The 18381-nt window shown below is 45.0% G+C and overlaps 1 protein-coding gene across 3 annotated transcripts in view; it reads left to right on the top strand.

Annotated features, from left to right (window-relative positions):
• Positions 1 to 18381, top strand: part of DLEC1 (DLEC1 cilia and flagella associated protein) — a 51596-nt gene that overhangs the window by 3816 nt on the left and 29399 nt on the right. For 2 of the 3 annotated variants that reach the window (XM_033131654.1, XM_033131655.1), the window contains exons 3-10: positions 5015 to 5125; positions 6722 to 6921; positions 7144 to 7364; positions 8223 to 8301; positions 14650 to 14737; positions 15427 to 15600; positions 16270 to 16406; positions 17557 to 17649. In XM_033131654.1, coding sequence (XP_032987545.1) covers positions 5015 to 5125; positions 6722 to 6921; positions 7144 to 7364; positions 8223 to 8301; positions 14650 to 14737; positions 15427 to 15600; positions 16270 to 16406; positions 17557 to 17649 — 1103 coding nt within the window. The remainder of the gene's footprint in view (positions 1 to 5014; positions 5126 to 6721; positions 6922 to 7143; positions 7365 to 8222; positions 8302 to 14649; positions 14738 to 15426; positions 15601 to 16269; positions 16407 to 17556; positions 17650 to 18381) is intronic. The other variant, XM_033131656.1, reaches the window with a different exon arrangement.

Here is an 18381-nt window from a genome sequence, read left to right as displayed (position 1 = left end):
AGGTGAATGGGTGGGAGTAAGGAACTGGCCCTTTAAGTTCACAGGAAATCACGTCAGCTGGAGGAGGAGAAATTTGCAACAATGAGGGGAGGTGCAACAATAATTGCTGCTGCCTCTATATCTACTCCTCTGTGATCAGAAGCAGTAATCAGCAGAGCACAGATCCCCGATTTTTGGAGGACAGGGTCCTTTTTGTTCACCCACGTTCCCACATACTATGTGCAGGTTGCCCTAGAAACATTGTCACAGATGCCTGCTATGGAATTGGGGATGAGGGATGTGTAAGCTGCTGTTCTAGGAGCTAAAGTTAAGCACGATTTGCTGTCCATGTCTTTCCCTGGAAGTTACAAGCCTTGATTCCAGAGTTCCAAAATAGTTACATTACACTGATTCTGCGAATGCAGTTGTTGTCTAGGTGGACAGACAGATTTCTGGTGCTTCCTACTCTGCATCTTCCCAGAATCCTCTCTCTTAACAAGTTCTTGACAGGCCTTTCATTCTGTAGAATGGTTTTAATGTTTTCTCCTGACCAGACTCAGATTCATTCTTGGCAGTAACACAACATAAATTATGTTGTGCCCTCCTCACTCTGGCACATCAGGCGGCACAGTTGATGTTAACCTTGATCACCTGGTCAGGTTGGTGTCTGCTGGGGGTTCTCCACATTAAATTCTCTAAATTAAATTATAATTGATTTGTATTTTGGGGAAAGGTATTCTTAAATTTCACCAATGTCTTTCTCCTCACCAATGCCTCAGCACCACACCACCAGCATTCACTGAAAACTTTTTTTTCAATCATCCACTTCTATGGTGATACTTTCTTTAATAAATTTACTTGTTAAGGAAATTGAGTTATTTTTCCTATAGACTTGCGCATAGTCTGGTTTTGCTGATGTTAACACTGTGGTGTTTAATCTGTTCTTATGATCCTTCTATTTCAGTAATTAGTTCTAGAGACTTGATGAAGTTTAGGTTCCAATTTTTTTGGGGGGGAGGTGGGGTGGGGAAGGGGCAAGAACACCTCATAGATGGTGCTGTGTGCTTTCTTCTGGAGGTGCATGGTATCTTGATGTCTCTCTTTTCATGATGCTCGCAGCCTTTGCCTGAATCTATTATTTCATTGGGGGTTGTAAATTATAATGAAATGTAAGTAGTACTGGAATACTTCTATAAAGAAAAGCTTTCCGGCAACTACTCTGATTACCCCAAGGTATGGGCAGGATTAATTCTTTCCCCTTATTTGCCAGTTTTTAAAATAATAAGTTGGTTCCCTAGCATCTTTCAGGTTCCCAGCATCTTTCAAAGGTGACTGATGAGGTTTATGTAGTTTGTTTTTAGTATTATTATGAACTTACGGATTTCATAACTGTAATTATATCTGTTATCCTTATTGATTTCCTATCTTCGGCAAATTGGAGGCGTTTCAAGTTGACTCCTAACACTTTTGACACAACATCATTTTCTTTGATAATGTCCTTACTTTCTGGAATGGTCCAGATGTTCCAGGCTCATCTTGTGTATTTATTGCCCCAGACCTGGAATCAGCCATTTCTCTAAGAAGCCCTTGTTCTTTTATTTTCCCCAAAGACTTTGGTCTACCCTTCTCCTTCCCTGACAATCATCATTTTCCAGTGCAACAGGCAGAAGGGACAGTGCTTCTACGGTTGGGAGACCCGACATATCTGTGGCCCAGAGGGAGGGAGAAGTGGAAGATACAGTGGCTTAGAAAGGCATTTCAGTTATGGGGTCCTGCGAGGGACCAGATACTGCAGGAGGTGCTTTGCATAGGTTGTTCCACTGAATCCTTGCATTGATTCTGGGAGGTAGGTTTCTCTCCATTTTATATATGCAGGCACTAAACTCAGAGAGAGGATCAAGTAACTTCCCTAAATTCCTACAGCTCAGAAGGGCTGGGACCCAGATTCAATTTGAGTGTATCTGATGTCAGAGCCCATCTCTTCTATCAGGAGAAAGAGGAAGGATCATTGTCCAGGCAGGGTGTCACACGAGCTTAGATGACTTCCCTTAGGGTGTGGCTCTGAGCATGAGGTCCTATCCTATGTCAGGCCTACCATCTCAGAGGCTCCATTCCCATTAGATAGTAAACACTCAGCGCAGATTCCACATCTTCTCCTGTTCCTCTTTCCACCACAGCAGAGTGGTGGTAGCAGATTCTCAGGGGATTTTATTAATTGCGTGATATCCTCTTAGCCCTGGGAGTCACATACTGTGTTTGTCCTTGCTGGGATTCTTTTGGCTAAAGAGCAGGAGAGATTAAATAATTGGTTAGGTTTTTGTTTGTTTGTTTGTTTGTTTTTTAATGAAAATGAAATAAAACATTGAGAAGTGAGAAACAAACACCAGGCAGGAGATTTTTTTCAGTGACCTTCATTTTATTTTTTACTCAAGATAATATTAAGTTATAATCAGACATTATCTGCTCTGGTTTCTCAGCCTTCTGCCGATAATGTTTCTTTTATTAGGTTGGTGCACAAGTAATTGTGGTTTAAAAGATTAAAAATAATTGCAAAAACCGCAATTACCTGTGCACCAACCTAATATTTCAGAAGTAGCAGAAGTAGAGACCTTAATCCAGTTCCCTGGACACTCTTTGGTCCCTCCCTTCTTCTCAATGTGGGGCAAGGTGACCCCAGAATCTCTTTCATAACTTAGATGTTTGATGGTGAAGACATTCCTCTGAAACCTTTCTTGAGGCACAGAGACAGCCTTCTCTGTCTGCTAATACAAATGTCACAAGGTAGAAAACATACATAAATGTCTCCCAGGCAGAGGCAGAAAGACCAGAATTCTGCAGAACATCTTGTGCTTTTCATTCTCTCCCCTTCCTGATAAGTTTTCTGCATTATCTTTTGGGGACTGGAAGAGCCAACTCCTTGCAGAGCCATACTCAGGAGCACAGGGTGAGCTCGGGAAGGCCCCCTTCCCAGGTGGAGGCGGATGACCACAGGCCAGTGCAGGGTTCTCCAAGGCTCACCTGGTGCACAGTTCAGGCCTGACGTGGACAGAGACTTTCCAAATATCTGATAAACAAACTGCCTCCTTCTGCAGACATAACATCTACCCACCCACACCCTGGGGGAGGACTGTGGAGAGAGTAGCCTCGGAAGAGAGGGTGTATCTCCTTCCCACATGGCTTTTGCCCTTTGTATGAAAGTTTTATCTTTAATATTTCAAATAGGCCGTCACCAAAGTCCTTGGGAACTGGGCTAGATTGTCTCAACTTGGCATTGCTGCCACTCCCTGCTGAGGTCTCTGTATTGCAAAGGAGAGGCCAAGGAGTACATTTCCCAGAACGCACTTTTCCCTGGTGGTTCCAGGAGAGGTCACTGATGAGAGGCCCTCGGTGAGTTTTGGAAGGGGAGGCCAGTATCCTCAAGAAGCAATAGCAGGCAGATGAACGAGCAACTTCCAGATAAATTCCTGAGAAACCCCTGCCCCAGTGCTGCTGGCCGAAGGTGTTAATGATGGCTTCCCCGACTTTCTCCCACTCCATGATCCCTTGCATTCAAACCCTTTAATATATGATATATGTAATTTCTGTTTTATTGATCAGACCCTGACTATCACCGTAACTAGGCCAAATCTCAAAATTCTGAAATTAACATATATAATGGGAGAAACGTATTCTTCACTTGTCTCACCTATACCTTTGGTTATAGGACCCACCAAAGGGAGAGGCCATTTTAAGTCACCATGTTGCTTAATGGAACAAGCAACAAAGTTTGAAAACTTCCAAAATTTCCATTCATCATATTTATTCTTTAATTTTTATTTAAATTTTCTTTAAATTTTATTAATATACATGGTTTAATAAAATCAAATGGTTTAGAAAATCATCTAATGAAATATAAAAAGCCTCCACCTATACATTTCATTATAAATTTGTCCAAACCCTTAGAATGTACACCACCAAGAGTGAACCATCATGTGAACTCTGGAGGTGAAATATGTGCTTTGGGTGGTAATGATGTATCAGTGTAAGATCATCATTGTAACATGTCCCACTCTGGTGGGGGAGTTTGATACTGGGGAAGGCTGTGTTTGTATGGAACTAGGGGGTTTATGGGAAATCTGTACCTTCTGCTCAGTTTTGCTGAGAACCTAAAACTGCTCCGAAAAATAAAGTCTATTGGAAAAAATCCTCCACTTTTCCTCTCCCAACCTCACTCCACTTGCTAAAGGTGGCCATTTCTAGCTTTAATTTTTCTGGACATCTCTAAATAATATGTCTTTACTACTATTTCTTGGCTCATCAACCATAAATATTAATTGTTAAGTTCTCTATGAAATGAGATTTTTCTCTCTCATTTGTCTGTGGGTCAGTTGGGAGTTGCATGATCTACCTGGGTGTGGCTGGTTGGGCCGACTTCCAGTTGTGAGTCCAGCTGAACCTGGCTCCTGGCTGCAGGTTGGGCTCAGGTCAGGCTCAGGTCTGCTCCATGTGGATTCATGCTGGGGTCCAAGGTGAAGGGCAGAAACTCTTCTCAGGGGCAGAAAAGCTCTTCTCATGATGATGGCAAAGGAACAAGAGGAAAAACTCTGCTGCACAAGCACATTTCAAATCCCTGCCCACATCTCATTGGCCAAAGCACATCACAGGGCCAGAGTCAAGGGTAAAGATGTGAGCTCTGTCTCTAGTAGCAGAATTGCAGTCACATGACAAAGGGTGTGGATACGGAGACAGGTGAAGAATTGTGGCCATTTGTTCAATCCACCATACTTGTCTTCATTCTATTTGGATATAGACCTCTCTGGGAGTAACAACACTTTAGCTCAAATAATACTACAACACAGTCTTGCCCAATGGTTGGCCTCTTTTAAGTGATTGGTAAACATTTGCCGATTAGTTTCCTAAATCTCAGAATAACCCCGGGGTTCTGAGAAACAATTTTGGTAGATGTTTAGGCTCAGTGGAGGAAGAAAGTTTGGGTGTAGGCTCTTCAGCGTCAGTCTGGCTTGAAACACCTGTGTCCTCATTCCCTTCTGTGTAGTGAACACTGTCTTCAGGTGGCCTGTGGACAATGAGTTACTACAGAAACATCACTTGATCTGCCCAGACGATTACTACAGCAGCATAGTGCCATTTTGCTCTGCACCTAAAGGTAAAGCTTCTGTACTCTTAGAGCCGCACATATCATTCCAGGGACGTTCTTTAGTAGCATGCACTTTTGCTGCCATTTCCTATTCATAGGTTCCCCGCCCCCTTTTCTTTAATTTTAATAGTAAATATTGGGAGGGTCAAATCTGAGCATGCCCCTTCCTCACTGTCTTCCTAACACCTGCAAGACGAAAGGCTCAACTCCTCAATGTGGGATATGATGCTCTTGGCAGCTGCTCAACGCCAAGAGGTATGAAAATGTTTAGAAAGGTATTGGAATGAACCAAGAGAGAGGGAGGGTCTGAAGACTTAGATAAGCAGGGGAGCAAATTCCAGATGGAGTCAGAACATGGCCCTAGGGGTTTTCCCATACCCCATACAGGACCAGAGGAACCTTTTGCCCTTTGAGTGTGGAAGGAAGGTTGGGTAGGGAGGCAAGGCAGGAAGGGTTATGTGTGTTCTGTGTGTGTGCGCGTGTGTGTGTGTGTGTGTGTGAGAGAGAGAGAGAGAGAGACAGAGAGACAGAGAGAGAGAGACAGAGATTGGGCCAGTTTCCTGTGATACGGGAGGTAAGATCTTTTGAGAATGAGTGGGGTGGGGAAGCTGGGTTGTGGGCTTAAGCAGGGAGGTAGATGTTTGGGAGAGTGACTTTGTGAATGGGGAGAAGTCATGGTGTGGATCCTGTGGCCAAACATCAGGATGAGGTAGTGGTACCAAGCTCAGAAGATGACCTCACTGGCCGTCCGAGTTGGCAAGACTCTTTGATGATCCCTGGGGCTTTGGAGCTGAGAAGGCATTTGGGGTGCAAGGATTGGGATCTGGAGAACTGAGGGTGCTGATGAGGAAAGACTTCCACTGATAGCCTGGATCATGTAGAGAAATAAGACCAGGAAGAGGCAGCAGAATCAAGTGTCATAGGGTCCTAAGCCACTTAGGATTTTCAAGTTAGTTGGAAGCCCACTGTCTTATGCAAGTAAATAAGCATGCAGTTAGCATGTACTGAGGGTTTATCGGGCACTGTGCTGAGAAATGTTTCATTGCATTCTTGCTAGTAGTGAATGTTCTCATTTAACGTTTTGGGATGATTTTTTTTTTTTTTTTGTTATCCTCTAAATTTGTTTCTTTATTTTTTTATTTATTTATTTTTTTTTTAATTTATTTTTAATTTATTGGGGTGACAATTGTTAGTGAAATTACATAGATTTCAGGTGTGCAATTCTGTATGAGATGATTTTTAAAGGTATAAAAAGCTAATACAAACTGATTCCTTGTGTGAGCTTTTAAAAAGGATGTTCACATGTGGGGTATGTGTATATGCATGTGTGTGTGTGTGTGTGCGACAGTGGTCTACTTATGTTCTTTGACCATATTCAACAACAAACAAATATTTTAACACTCAAGTCCTAAGTCTCAAGTACATAGAATAAGTTTCAGGAGTCATTTATATACTGAAGAGCAATTATACTTGGGATAGTATATGTGAAAGTTTAGGACAAAATACCAAACTAACTGTGGCTTTGGTGGTTTTATTTAGTCATCTTCAAAACATCCACGTCCTCACCTTGGTATGCTCACTCATTTTGTTTCCTTGGTGCCATAGGCACCTCAGTCCCTGGATATTTAAAACCGACATTCAGTTTTGAGAAGCGTTCCCTCCCAAAGAAAGAGCTGACCAAAAAGGTTGAAGCTTCATGCAAGAAGACACACACTAAGCTTGAAGACGACTTAGACTACACGATGGACAGCCTGACATGGGACTCATCTTCAAAGGCCAAACGTAGGACCAGAGAGACTGTCAAGGTTGGTGTTGAAGCCTGTGCACAGCAGTATGTGTGTGGGCAGTGGGGACAAGGAGATGAGGAAGGAGAAGGAGTTCCAGGTGACACAAGACATTGATCAATCCACAGCCAAGTAGCAAGGAGAGTTTGCATTGGCCATCTGTGGGTCCCGCAGTCGGCCAAGATGTCAACACACATAGTCCCTCCGCCTGGCATTAACTCGATACATTTTTGTGTTTCAAAGAAAGCAAGTCTACCAAAGAATAAAAACTGGATGAACCATTTACGTGTGCCACAGAGAGTAGTGGAGCGACTTCTGCTTGCCAGAATGGAGAGTCGGAACCACTTCCTGAAAAACCCTCGGTTTTTCCCTCCTAACACTCCACGTGGAGGCAAGTCTCTCATCTTTCCTCCCAGGAAGCCAGCACTGAGAGGAGAAGTCCCGAGCGGAGAGCTAGAACAGAGGTGTGTCTTTCCCTGATTCGTGTTCTCAGAAAATCGGACCCTTTAGAGTAAAACCCAGAAGGTCCTGGGTCTGGTCTGGCTTATGACGGATGCTAGACTTTTGTTGGAGGGGGGAAGGCGGTGGGGGGCAGGGTGTCGTTATGAGAACAGAGCAGGGCTTCAGGGCTACCCACAGACGTGGTCCTTGGATATCCCCAGAGTCCCGGGTTTGTGCTTTTCTGACCTGCCAGTGTCTTGAGGAATAGAGGTTAGTGTGGGCCCTCTGTTTATATCTGAACAGTCTGAGTCAAATGGGAGGAAACTCTACAGCCGTGTGCTCTTTCCACTGGGGTTCATATGTCTTGGATAATAAAAATGTTGAAACTTTGATTAATTACAAATAAGCAGTATAACTTGTGATTTTATTTAGGAGAGTGTCTTCAGCTATATTTTAATAATTGTCCTTCTGAAGAAAATGAGTTGCTTCATGGGTTAATCATTTTAATGAGCTTAAAACTATTAACCTTTCTATATGAGACAGATACTATCTTTTGTTAAGAAAAATTAGAAAAGATTACTATTTCAAAGAAGAGCAGCACCTATATTACAAACCCAGTTAACATACTGGTGTTTAAGCTTTCAGAATTTGTCCTGTGCACACTGAAAATGAACTATGTGGCTCCAAATATTTGCGCAGCGGTCATGCTATAAAATTATTTTATAACCTGCTTTAACAACAAAAAACCGCCCCCAAAAATGACATATTGTGAATATCTGTAGTGGCTTGGCTGTATGTATTTTACACGCATCAACCACGACGTAGGATTTCGTTGCCAGGACGTACCTAACAGCCTTTCTCCTCTCCGTGACCTCCCACAGTTGTGCCGATACACCAGTGTTCCTCGCGGAGCCATCAGTCGGATTTTTCACAGATTATGAAATTGGATCAGTTTATGAGGTAGAAATCTTACTTCTCTATAGATCTTACTCCATCTGCTTCTTTACTTTTCAAAAGTCTTTATTATGGAATTCTAAAACCATACACAAAACCAGGGAAAGTCTGTCCATGAACCCAGCTTCAACAGTGATCTCTAGTCTGCAAATGTGGGTTCATCTGTTACCCCCACACCTTCTTCGTGCGTGTGCATGTGGGTGCACTGGAGTATTGTAAATAGATCAGACACGTTTGGGACCTATTTCGTATCCAATGTTTTGGTCAATAGATTTAATCAAGAAAATACATCTTACAGATCAGTTTGGTCAATTATAGTAAAGCAGTTGTTTTTTTCCTCTACATTAATTGATTGTTTCATCTTTCTCAAAATACGTACTCAGGTACTGTAAAATCTATTAGCTGTTGTGTAGAGTTCATTTTGTTGGCCAAGATTCAAGGCCACTTCTATTTAGAATCATTCTAGGTAATGAAATCATCTTAGTCTAGTCTAAAATGAGTTATTTCATTAAAAATTTGTATTCATTTTGCTTTTGAAAATTATCCCAGATTTGTCCAGTGGGAACCTTACAAGTAATCTCGTCTATTCTTTTGACATGACCTAGCTTTTTTTCTTTTTCTTTTTCTTTTTTTTTTTTTTTTTTTGAGCACTTCCTTACATTCTGGCTTGCAAAATATCCCAGGTTCATCTTGTATTCTCTTTGTTCCACTTGTGAAATCAGCTTCTAAGAAGCCTTGGTTCCTTTTAGTAGAGAATGGTATTTAGAAACCCGGATCTAAGCACTAAATCTGCTCTTTGCTTCTGGGATATCCTCACTTCTAGGTCCTTTCATCAGACAGAGCTGGGGAAAAATAGCAGTTTCATAGGTCCAACCATAAATATGTAAGTACACATATATAGAGGGTGCCAAAAAAACGTATACACATTTTAGGAAAGGAAAAAACCTGTATTAAAATTGTAATATTCAATATATACCGATAACAAAAGAAGACTACAAGTCATGTGTATACATTTTTGACACCCTCGTTATATGTGCACATATGCATACACAGGTACATAATATTTAAAATCGTAACTTCACACTGATACCTCTAATTACAGTCTAATTCCATAGTGCCTCCTCCCATTCCATGCTGGTAGCTCCTTTCTCCCACAGTCATTTGAAGAATCTTGGAATAAAGTTCTAGTTCTGGAAATCTCTGCGCTTAGTGGCTTGTTAGTGAAGCTCAGAATCAGATCTCCATGGTGACTGAATGTCCAGTTACAAGACTCTAAGCATTTACTTAGTGGGAGGCATATATCCCAGATGTATTACTTTCTGGAGCTTAAGGACAGCGTTTGTGGTTAGAATCATTTGATAGAAAAAAAAGCAAACAAAAAGAGTTTTTGAAATGGTCCTTTCAGGCATAGTTTTAAGGGCAATTTTCATTGGTGTCTCTTTTGATATAGTCAGCGTTTCAGTTACTTATAACCATGGAACAAACTGCCCAAGGCTTAGTGGTGTAAACAGCCATTTACTTGCTAATCAAATAGGACACAGCAAAGAAAGTGTATCTGTACTCTGTGATGTCTGGGGTCTTAGCCAGAAGACTGGGGGATAGAAGCATCTGAAGTCTCATTCACCCCCATGTCGGGTGGTTGGTGCTGGCTTTTAGCTCAGGCCTCCATTCCTCTCCCCATGGGCCTCTCCCTAAGGCTTCTCCATATTAGCCTACTTCTTTTCCCTTTCCTTCCCTTCTTCAGAGCACAGTGGCTGGTTTCCCCAGAGTCAGCCTCCCCAAAAGAGAAATGCAGTCTACCACAGTCTATGACATAAATTGAATTATATCTAGTGATGTCTTTTGGAAATACACCTTGCATCTGTTGTCCATATGACTGTATACCTACCTGTTCTTGACTCAGCTAAACTATGAAGTTAAAGATTAAAAAAAAAAAATTTTCAAGTTGGCGGTCTTTAGAAATGTATGTCCTGTATACCATGTCTCAGGAAACTCCTAGGAAACATGCTCCCCTACAGAAGTGAAGGAAAAACACACACACACACACACACACACACACAAACACTATTTGGACACATGGAATACCAAAATAATCAGCTAAGGAGAAAAAAGTGTTTGCACTTGGGGAGTGGGAAATGACGGGGAGGGTGTAGGGGAAGAGGACAGGTTTTCTATTTTCTAAGCCCTGTAGAACTCTTTCGCTCTTCAAACCATGTGGTTGTCCAATTTTAATGAAAATAAGTAAATATAATACCAGCATGGGCCAGGGAGCTGTGTCCTACACAACTAGACTGAGAAACAACGGCTTAAACCGGAGTGAGGGTTGGGGGGAGGCAGAAGAAGGAGAAAAAAACCCCAAAACTTTCTCCAAAGAGAAACCCCAGGCCCAGATCATTTTACAGGTGTACACCACCAAACATTCAAGCCATTTCCTATCGTATATAAACTGTTTTAGAGACTAGAAACAGATGAATGGACCCTCACTATTAGGTAATGAGCCTGCTATGGTGTGAATGTTTGTATCCCCCCCAAATTCACATGTTGAAATCCTAAGCTTCCAAGATGATGGTATTGGAAGGTAGGCGCTTTGGCAGGTGCTGAGATCATGAGGGTGGAGCCTCCGTAAATGGGGTCACTGCCTTGATAAGAGAGATCCCTTGCCCCTTCCACTACTTGAGGACACAGTGTGAAGGCTCTGGCAGTGAATCACGAAGAGGGCCCTCCCCAAAACATGATCAGGCTGGTACCTTGATCTTGGACTTTCCAGCCTCTACAACTGTGAGCAATCTGTTTCTGTTGTTCATAAGCCTCCAAGTTTGTGGTATTTTGTATAGCAGCCAGAAGGGACTAAGACTGAGCCTAGTAGTACTTTGACACCAAAGCCAGATAAGGAACTATAAAACTGAAAACCATAAGCCAGTCTTGTGGAAGAATATTGGTGCACTCCATGCCCCAGCCTGTGGAAGCGGTGTGAGAACTTCTCTGTCCTGAGATGGGGAACCGAATGGAACACAGGCTGTGAGTGCTGGAGGCTAAAAATTTGTGGTAGAAATAGAGACCTGTACCTTATAAGCAAGGGGGTTCACATGCTTCGTATCATTTCTCTTTCAATATCTTAGTAAATTAGAAGACATCATTCGTGTATATATTTGAAAAGAACATAGGTGTAGAAAGACACGGTGAAAACCAGCAAACCAAATCAAGCAAAAAGAAATATACGCACATGCACACGTCAGGAGAAAATTTTGTGTAACGCAGCAGTGCAAGGAATGTCTTCACAACGGGCCTTGAATTGACTGCCCTGCGCCTATCATTTTTTCCCTCCAAAGCTTCCAGTGCTATTAAGGAAAGCCAACCCACCCCGCAATGCTTATAATTATCACTGCCCCAGGCCTTGTATCCACCACGCCTACCATGTGTTTTAATGCCCGACCTCCACCTGCACCTCATTTCAGTGGACCGTGAGTGAAAGCCTTAGTGTAATTGGGATGCCACTGCACACGAGGGGTCATCACACGCTACCTCCCGCCAGCTAGGGTTCTTATTGCCGCCAGACTGGTGAGAAAGCCAACTCCAGAGTCACATCCTACGGGTCTGCTGCTTTAGGACCCTTCTGATACCCACTGGCATAGCCTGGGTTTTCCACAAAGCAGAGCCCGAGGTGGTGAGGTTGCGTGCTATCCTTTAACAATTCCAGGGAGGAGTGAGGAAAGGAGATGGAAGGAGACGAGAATGTATTATCAAGCTGACTGTCATTCAGTGCAATGAACTGTTTTCTCTTGTGGGACATCCCCTAGAAGCCATGGAAACTCCTGGCTCCTGCCTTTGTTGGTCAGTGGTTTGCCTTGTGTGGCTGGGAGCAAGGCTCTCCTGAGGCGTGCCTCAGCCGACATGAGCAACAGCTGCCCCCGTGAACACCACCTCGGTCTGTAATGATAGCAGTGGCTGCAGCTAGCTCCGTGTCCGAGAGAACAGCGGCCTGACTAAGGGAACAGCACAAGCTTCTGGTCGGCCTGTTCTGTACACTTGTGCAGACGTGAAGACAAAAGTGAGTTCAGTATCCTTGCCATATGGAAAATAACCCCCCCTCACTCCATACTCAAAACAAAATACTCCATGCTCATACTCTTTCCAGCAAAGACCTCAAGGTAAAAAAAACAAACATTTAAGAAGAAAATATAGGAGATATAGAAAGATTTCTTGAAACTGAAGCACGAGCCATAAAAGTTGATATATTTTATATTGAAATTTTAGAAACTGTCATCAAAAAATAAGTTATAAACTTGGAGATGTTTATAACATGTATTTGATAAAGAATTAGTACCCAGAATATACGAGGAACTCCTACAAACTAATAAGAAAACGACCAAGTACACAATGGCACAATACTAACAGAATATGAACCAACCACTCACACAGGAGGAAACCCAAATGGCAAATAAATGTACAAAAAGATGCTCGTTATCACTAGTAACAGGGAATGAAAATTAAAACCGTTAGTGGTTACCAGAGAGTAAGGGGGGAGGGGAGTGGGAGACGAGGGTAAGGGGGATCCAATATATGGTGATGGAAGGAGAACTGACTCTGGGTGGTGAACACACAATGGGATTTATAGATGATGTAATACAGAATTGTACAACTGAAATCTATGTAACTTTACTAACCATTGTCACCCCCATAAACTTAAAAAAAAAAAAAGAAGTACAATTGGTAGTTACAAAACAATAACTTTTAAATATTATTAGGTCTGTTTCTCTCTCTCCCGCTCTCTCTCTCTCTCTCTTTCTCTTACTTTTGCTGTAGTACTTGAGGGACAACGTAGAAGTGTACTCTAGGTTGCAAATGTTTAGAAAGTATGAGTGTGTTAGTGTGTGTGACTATTAAAATTAAAATATGTATTATTTAAATTAAAAAAAAAGAAAATTAAAACCGTCATACGGGTCTCTCCACACTTGGTCTGGTTCACTGATGGATTGGTTCAATATGTGGTGCAGGCCACAAATGGACGTAAATGTTGATTTAGGAATACATGCCTATGAATAAAAGTATGAAGCCGTCAAACGTATGTAGCTGTTTTCTGGTGGGGGGCTAGGGTAGGGCTTTATCTATATTTTTAGTATTTTTTTTCTTAAGCTGGGTGATGGAAAAATGGCTTTTCATCATGTTATAATTTATACATTTTTGTCAGCTCTGCTGACAAGACGGCAGCTGCCCTCACGACTCAGGAGCTTACAGCCAGGGATCGGGACGGAGGCAGATACGTAAGCTGGCACCAGCCACAGAGGGAATTGCAGGAGGATGAGGACCGTGCTTTGGGAGCCCACCTCCTGGGTGAGGCCCTCTCTCACGCCTCCTGTGCAGTCAGCTCTTTACAGATGCTCTGCAACTTACTGGTCTTTAACCTTCAGAACCTCGCCTGGTGCCTGGTGAAGGTTGAGTAAGTGCTTGCTGAATGAATGAGCCAGTGTAATATTTCACTGTAAAATACAAGCCAAAGATGTGTACATGTATTGAGCTCCTCTTCTGTGTGAGGTACTGTGCCGGCTGCTCTGTGAGTCCCGGGACTTGCCCTTCGGGGCCTCCCCATCTGAGGGGTGGAGAACAGAAGGCGGGGTTTAATGGGGGCTGGCTGAGTTGACTGAAGGAGAGAGACCCAATTAAAACCCTGGCATACGGTGCCCGTAACACCCCTCAACTGGACTCATGGGAAGAAGTAGCCCAAATGGATATGTGGGGAAAAAGACAGTAAGTTAAGAGGTGGGGTGGGAGCTAGACGTCCTGGGTTCAAATCTCAACCCCGTTATTCACCAGCCAAAGAGTCTCTTTGATAATAATTTTTTTATTTTTCAAATCCAGTAGAGGTACAATGTTATAGTAGTTCCCTGTGTACAATATAGTGATTAGACATTTATATAACTTATGAAGTGACCACCCCAATAAATCTAGTGCCCTTCGGACACCATACACACATCGGAGCCTCTTTGAACTTGAGTTTCTTCAGTGTAAAATAGAGACAGTTCCCACCTTTCTTGGTTATTGCAGGTTGAACAGAGCACATGGCAGATGCTCTGTAAACAGTAGCTATTATTTTAAACAGAACAAAGACTAGGTCAGATCTGTTCCCACCTTCATGTTCACCTTGTTTTTTTTTTTCCCAAGAAGAAACAAAAGCAGAGCGATAGCATAATGAATCTCCACCTGCCTGTCACCCAGCTTAATAGTTACCAGCATGTGACCAAGCTTACTGCATTTATGCCCCTACCCCCTTCCCATATTATTTAGTAACGCCCAGACCTCATGTCGTTCATCCAGCCCTACTGCTGTCTAAAAGAGCTCATCTTTGCCTTTGAACAGATGGTGATCTCCCTGCAGAACACCACCGCGACCAGCCGCTACCTGCGAGTCCTCCCGCCTTCTACTCCGTACTTCTCTCTGGGATTGGGTGAGCTCCGCGTGGCCATTGTCTAGACTGCCTCCCAGCTCCTGGCCCTCCTGGCCCTCGAGTGGCTTCCCTGTCTGTGTCCCGAGCCCAGGTCCACATTTCCCTCAGCCGTCCTGGGGACCCCTCGCACTCTGCTGGCGGCAGCCTGCCTGCTCTCCTTCCAGTGAGGTCTCTGTGTCCTGACAGCTCCTTTCTTGGATCCCCTCCCTCCAGGTTCTGGTCCTGCCATCTCCTCCCACTTCACGCTGTCGCTGCCCTCAGTCAAGCCCTTCTCATTCCTCACTTAAACTGTTATAGTGGCTTCCCACCTCATAGTGTTTTTCTCAAGAACAACTCTTAACGTGTCATCCCAGCTCAGAAATCTCAAATGGCTCTCTGCTGCCCACAGAATAAATTCTAAGGCATAGAGCCAGACATGGCCCCACCTAACCATCCTAGATGGACCATATCACTCTCCCCAGCCCTGGTGTTTTCACCTGGAGTCTCTGCCCTCACAGCCTGCCTTCCTCCCATGCCATGTGGTTCTGCCATCAGCGTGGCTTTGGCCCAGAAGGCATTTACTCATAGAGCCAGCCCCACCTGTGGTGGGATCTACCTGTGCCCTCTGGCTGCCCTCTGTAGCACTGGAGCCTGAGCCCTGCTGACTGCCTGGTCCCCAGATCCTCATTTGTCGCTTTTGTCTTACGTAGGGATGTTTCCAGGGAAAGGTGGAATGGTGGCTCCTGGAATGACCTGCCAGTACGTTGTCCAGTTTTTACCGGACTGCCTTGGGGATTTTGATGATTTTATTTTAGTCGAGACCCAGTCAGCCCACACGCTTTTGATCCCCCTGCAGGCCCGGAGATTGCCCCCAGTGCTGACACGTGAGTGTGTGCTCTGCCTTCCCGTGGATTCAGTGAGGGTTGGCAAGACCCTATAAGAATTGCGTGCTCTCAGAGCCCCTTTGTGGCAGCATATAGCTTGTCTTGAGGCGGGACCATCTGCACAGCCTTCCACAGTGTCAGGCCCCGACTGTCCAGCTTCCCAGGGGAGGCTGACTCTGAATTACCACAGCAGGGGAGGAGGCCAGCAGCCCAGCTAACCCCCCGGCAGAGGCTTTGCTGGCTCCTTGACACCCCTGAGTGGGCCTGTGCCACCCTGAGGCAGGGAAAAGAGTCCCTGGAGCCCCCAGCGGATGTGGCCTCTGTGGCTGTGGGGGTGGGCTTCTTCCGGAAAGCTGGCTTTGGCTGGGCTCCCTCAGTTACAAGCCCATTACAGGCTGGAAGTTGGGACTCTGACCACACCCTCCAGGGCCATACCAGGTGGCCCTGGCTAAGGTCTGAGCCCACGGTGGGTTGGACTCCTGCTGCTCTAGCCAGGAGTGTATAGAGTCCCGTAGCACTGCTTGGGGTGCTTGGCAGGGGCTCGGGGGCCCTTCCACAGCTGCTCTGAGCTCTGGCTGGCACTCAGGAGAACAATGACAGTAGGACCTAGTCAGAGCTATGCGCTAGTGACATGTTATGTCTCTTGCCCTTCCTTTCCTGTGGCTGCAGTGTCGCCAGTGTTGGACTGCGGTTACTGCCTCATGGGGGGAATGAAGGTGACCAGATTCCTGTGCAAAAATGTGGGCTTCAGTGTCGGCAGGTTCTGCGTTATGCCTAAAAAGAGCTGGCCGCCGCCAAGTTTCAGGGTGAGTGATCACGCATTGCTACCTGGAAAAAGAACAGATCCAACAAAGGAAATAGCCCCCTGCGAGGGACTTGCTGGAGCACATCTCTGGCTGGAAACACACAGAAAACAGAATTTTATAACCTCTCGATTCAATGGCCACAACCCAAATGACAATGAGACTCAGTGTGTATGGAAACGAGCGCTGCAGTTCTGGTTATTCCACTAATTCACGCACGACCCCGGGCGAGTCATATCGCTTCCCTCATCCTTCAAGGCCTGGATCAATGTCGCTGCGTTCATTCATTCATTCAGTCGTTACTATAACAAATGTTTGAATATATCAGAGGTCGCAAACTGGCAGCTCTTTGGCTGAATTCTGTGGGCATGTTTATTTGGCACAGCGCTTAAAAACATTTTTTTTTTTTGAGCCAACATTTACAAATAGGGAGATTTCACATCAAAATCTGCAATTCTAATCTCTGGAAGATGTGCAGCCTTGGGCCAGGATTCATGGTGGCCCTGCTGGCTGGCGTGGGAAGCGGAACACATGCACCTTCTCTCCTGTTCGCCCACCCAGCAGCCCCCACAGCAGCCGAACGCTGGCACCACTGGTTCGCACGCTCACACCGTTGTTATTCTTTCAGTAGAGATGGTTCTCTGTGCCTGTATCTCAGGAAAACAAGTGATAGGTCCAGAGGACCATGTGTTCCAAAAGACACACATTTCACTCATTTCTGTTAGCTGCCAGGGTCCTGTAGGCGTGGGTATGTGTCCCTGGCATGCTCAGCGGTGTCCTGTGTAGGCACTTGGGCTGCAGCTCTGCTGACAAGACCACAGCTGCCCTCACGACTCAGGAGCTTACAGCCAGGGGTCAGGATGGAGGCAGATACGTAAGCTGGCACCAGCCACAGAGGGAATTGCAGGAGGGCGAGGACCGTGCTTTGGGAGCCCACCTCCTGGGTGAGGCCCTCTCTCACGCCTCCTGTGCAGTGTCTGAAACACTTGTCAGTGGAATTCCTCGTACCTCCTACCCAGAATGAATGAGCCTCACTTTGTTCATTAACGGGGGACTGGATGATCCTCAAGATCCTTCATATTGCAAAACGGATGTTTGAAGAAGTTTGTAACCTGAGCACTGGATGTTACAGTCTCTTCTGCTTTCCTTTAAGGCTGTTGCAACCATTGGCTTCGTTGAGCAACCTCCCTTTGGGATCCTGCCTTCCGTGTTTGAGCTGGCTCCAGGGCAGGCCATATTAATGGAGGTAGGTGAGGAGATGTTGGCATATATTTCCTCTTTCTTGTGACTGGTCATGGCTGTTTCCTCAACTCCTTGCATCATGACCCAACTCTCCACTTCCATCCAGATCCTAGCCTTAGTGGTTTCAGTGTAGGAGGTGGTGGGATGATGTCATTCGGCTGTCTTACGGCCTCTCTCACAGAGCAAGTGCAGAAAGCTCTAGCATATCCATCATGATCCCTGAGCATCGCTTGTCCACACCGTGAGCCTGGGAGTCGTCTCCACAAGCATCTAAGCTGCCTCCAGGAACTTCCCTTGGTTCTTCAGCCTCTCTTGGACACCCCTCGCCCCAGTGATGACCAGGGTGATGCCTGTGGCTTTGTTCTCTCTTGTTTCATCCTCAGTTATATAGTCCACAAGGCTCACCTCCCTCAGGCCTTACTCTGAACTTCTGTACAAGCTCTCAGAGTCTGGCCCACTGGCTGTGGGCTTCTCTTTTCCCAGCTGGCCCCTTTCAGCCGTCTCTTTGGCTCATCACTCCTGCTCACTGGTCCGCAGAAAAGCCGTGAAAAATGGTGCCGTCTTTTGGACCCTGTTGCCCTCCTTGACTCCCTGGCCCATGAGTCGGACTATGCTGTCATGTGGCTGCATGTAGGGCTGGCATGTGCACGTGTGGCTTTCCTCACAAGCCTGCTGAGGGAGGTACTGACGTTCAAGAGTAAAAGCTGTCTGGTTTCTGGGGCAGCGGGTTTGACCT

The sequence above is a fragment of the Rhinolophus ferrumequinum genome, chromosome 17 (assembly GCF_004115265.2).
Source record: "Rhinolophus ferrumequinum isolate MPI-CBG mRhiFer1 chromosome 17, mRhiFer1_v1.p, whole genome shotgun sequence".
Taxonomy (NCBI): Eukaryota; Metazoa; Chordata; class Mammalia; order Chiroptera; family Rhinolophidae; genus Rhinolophus; species Rhinolophus ferrumequinum.
This window is presented reverse-complemented; position numbering and strand designations above follow the sequence as displayed.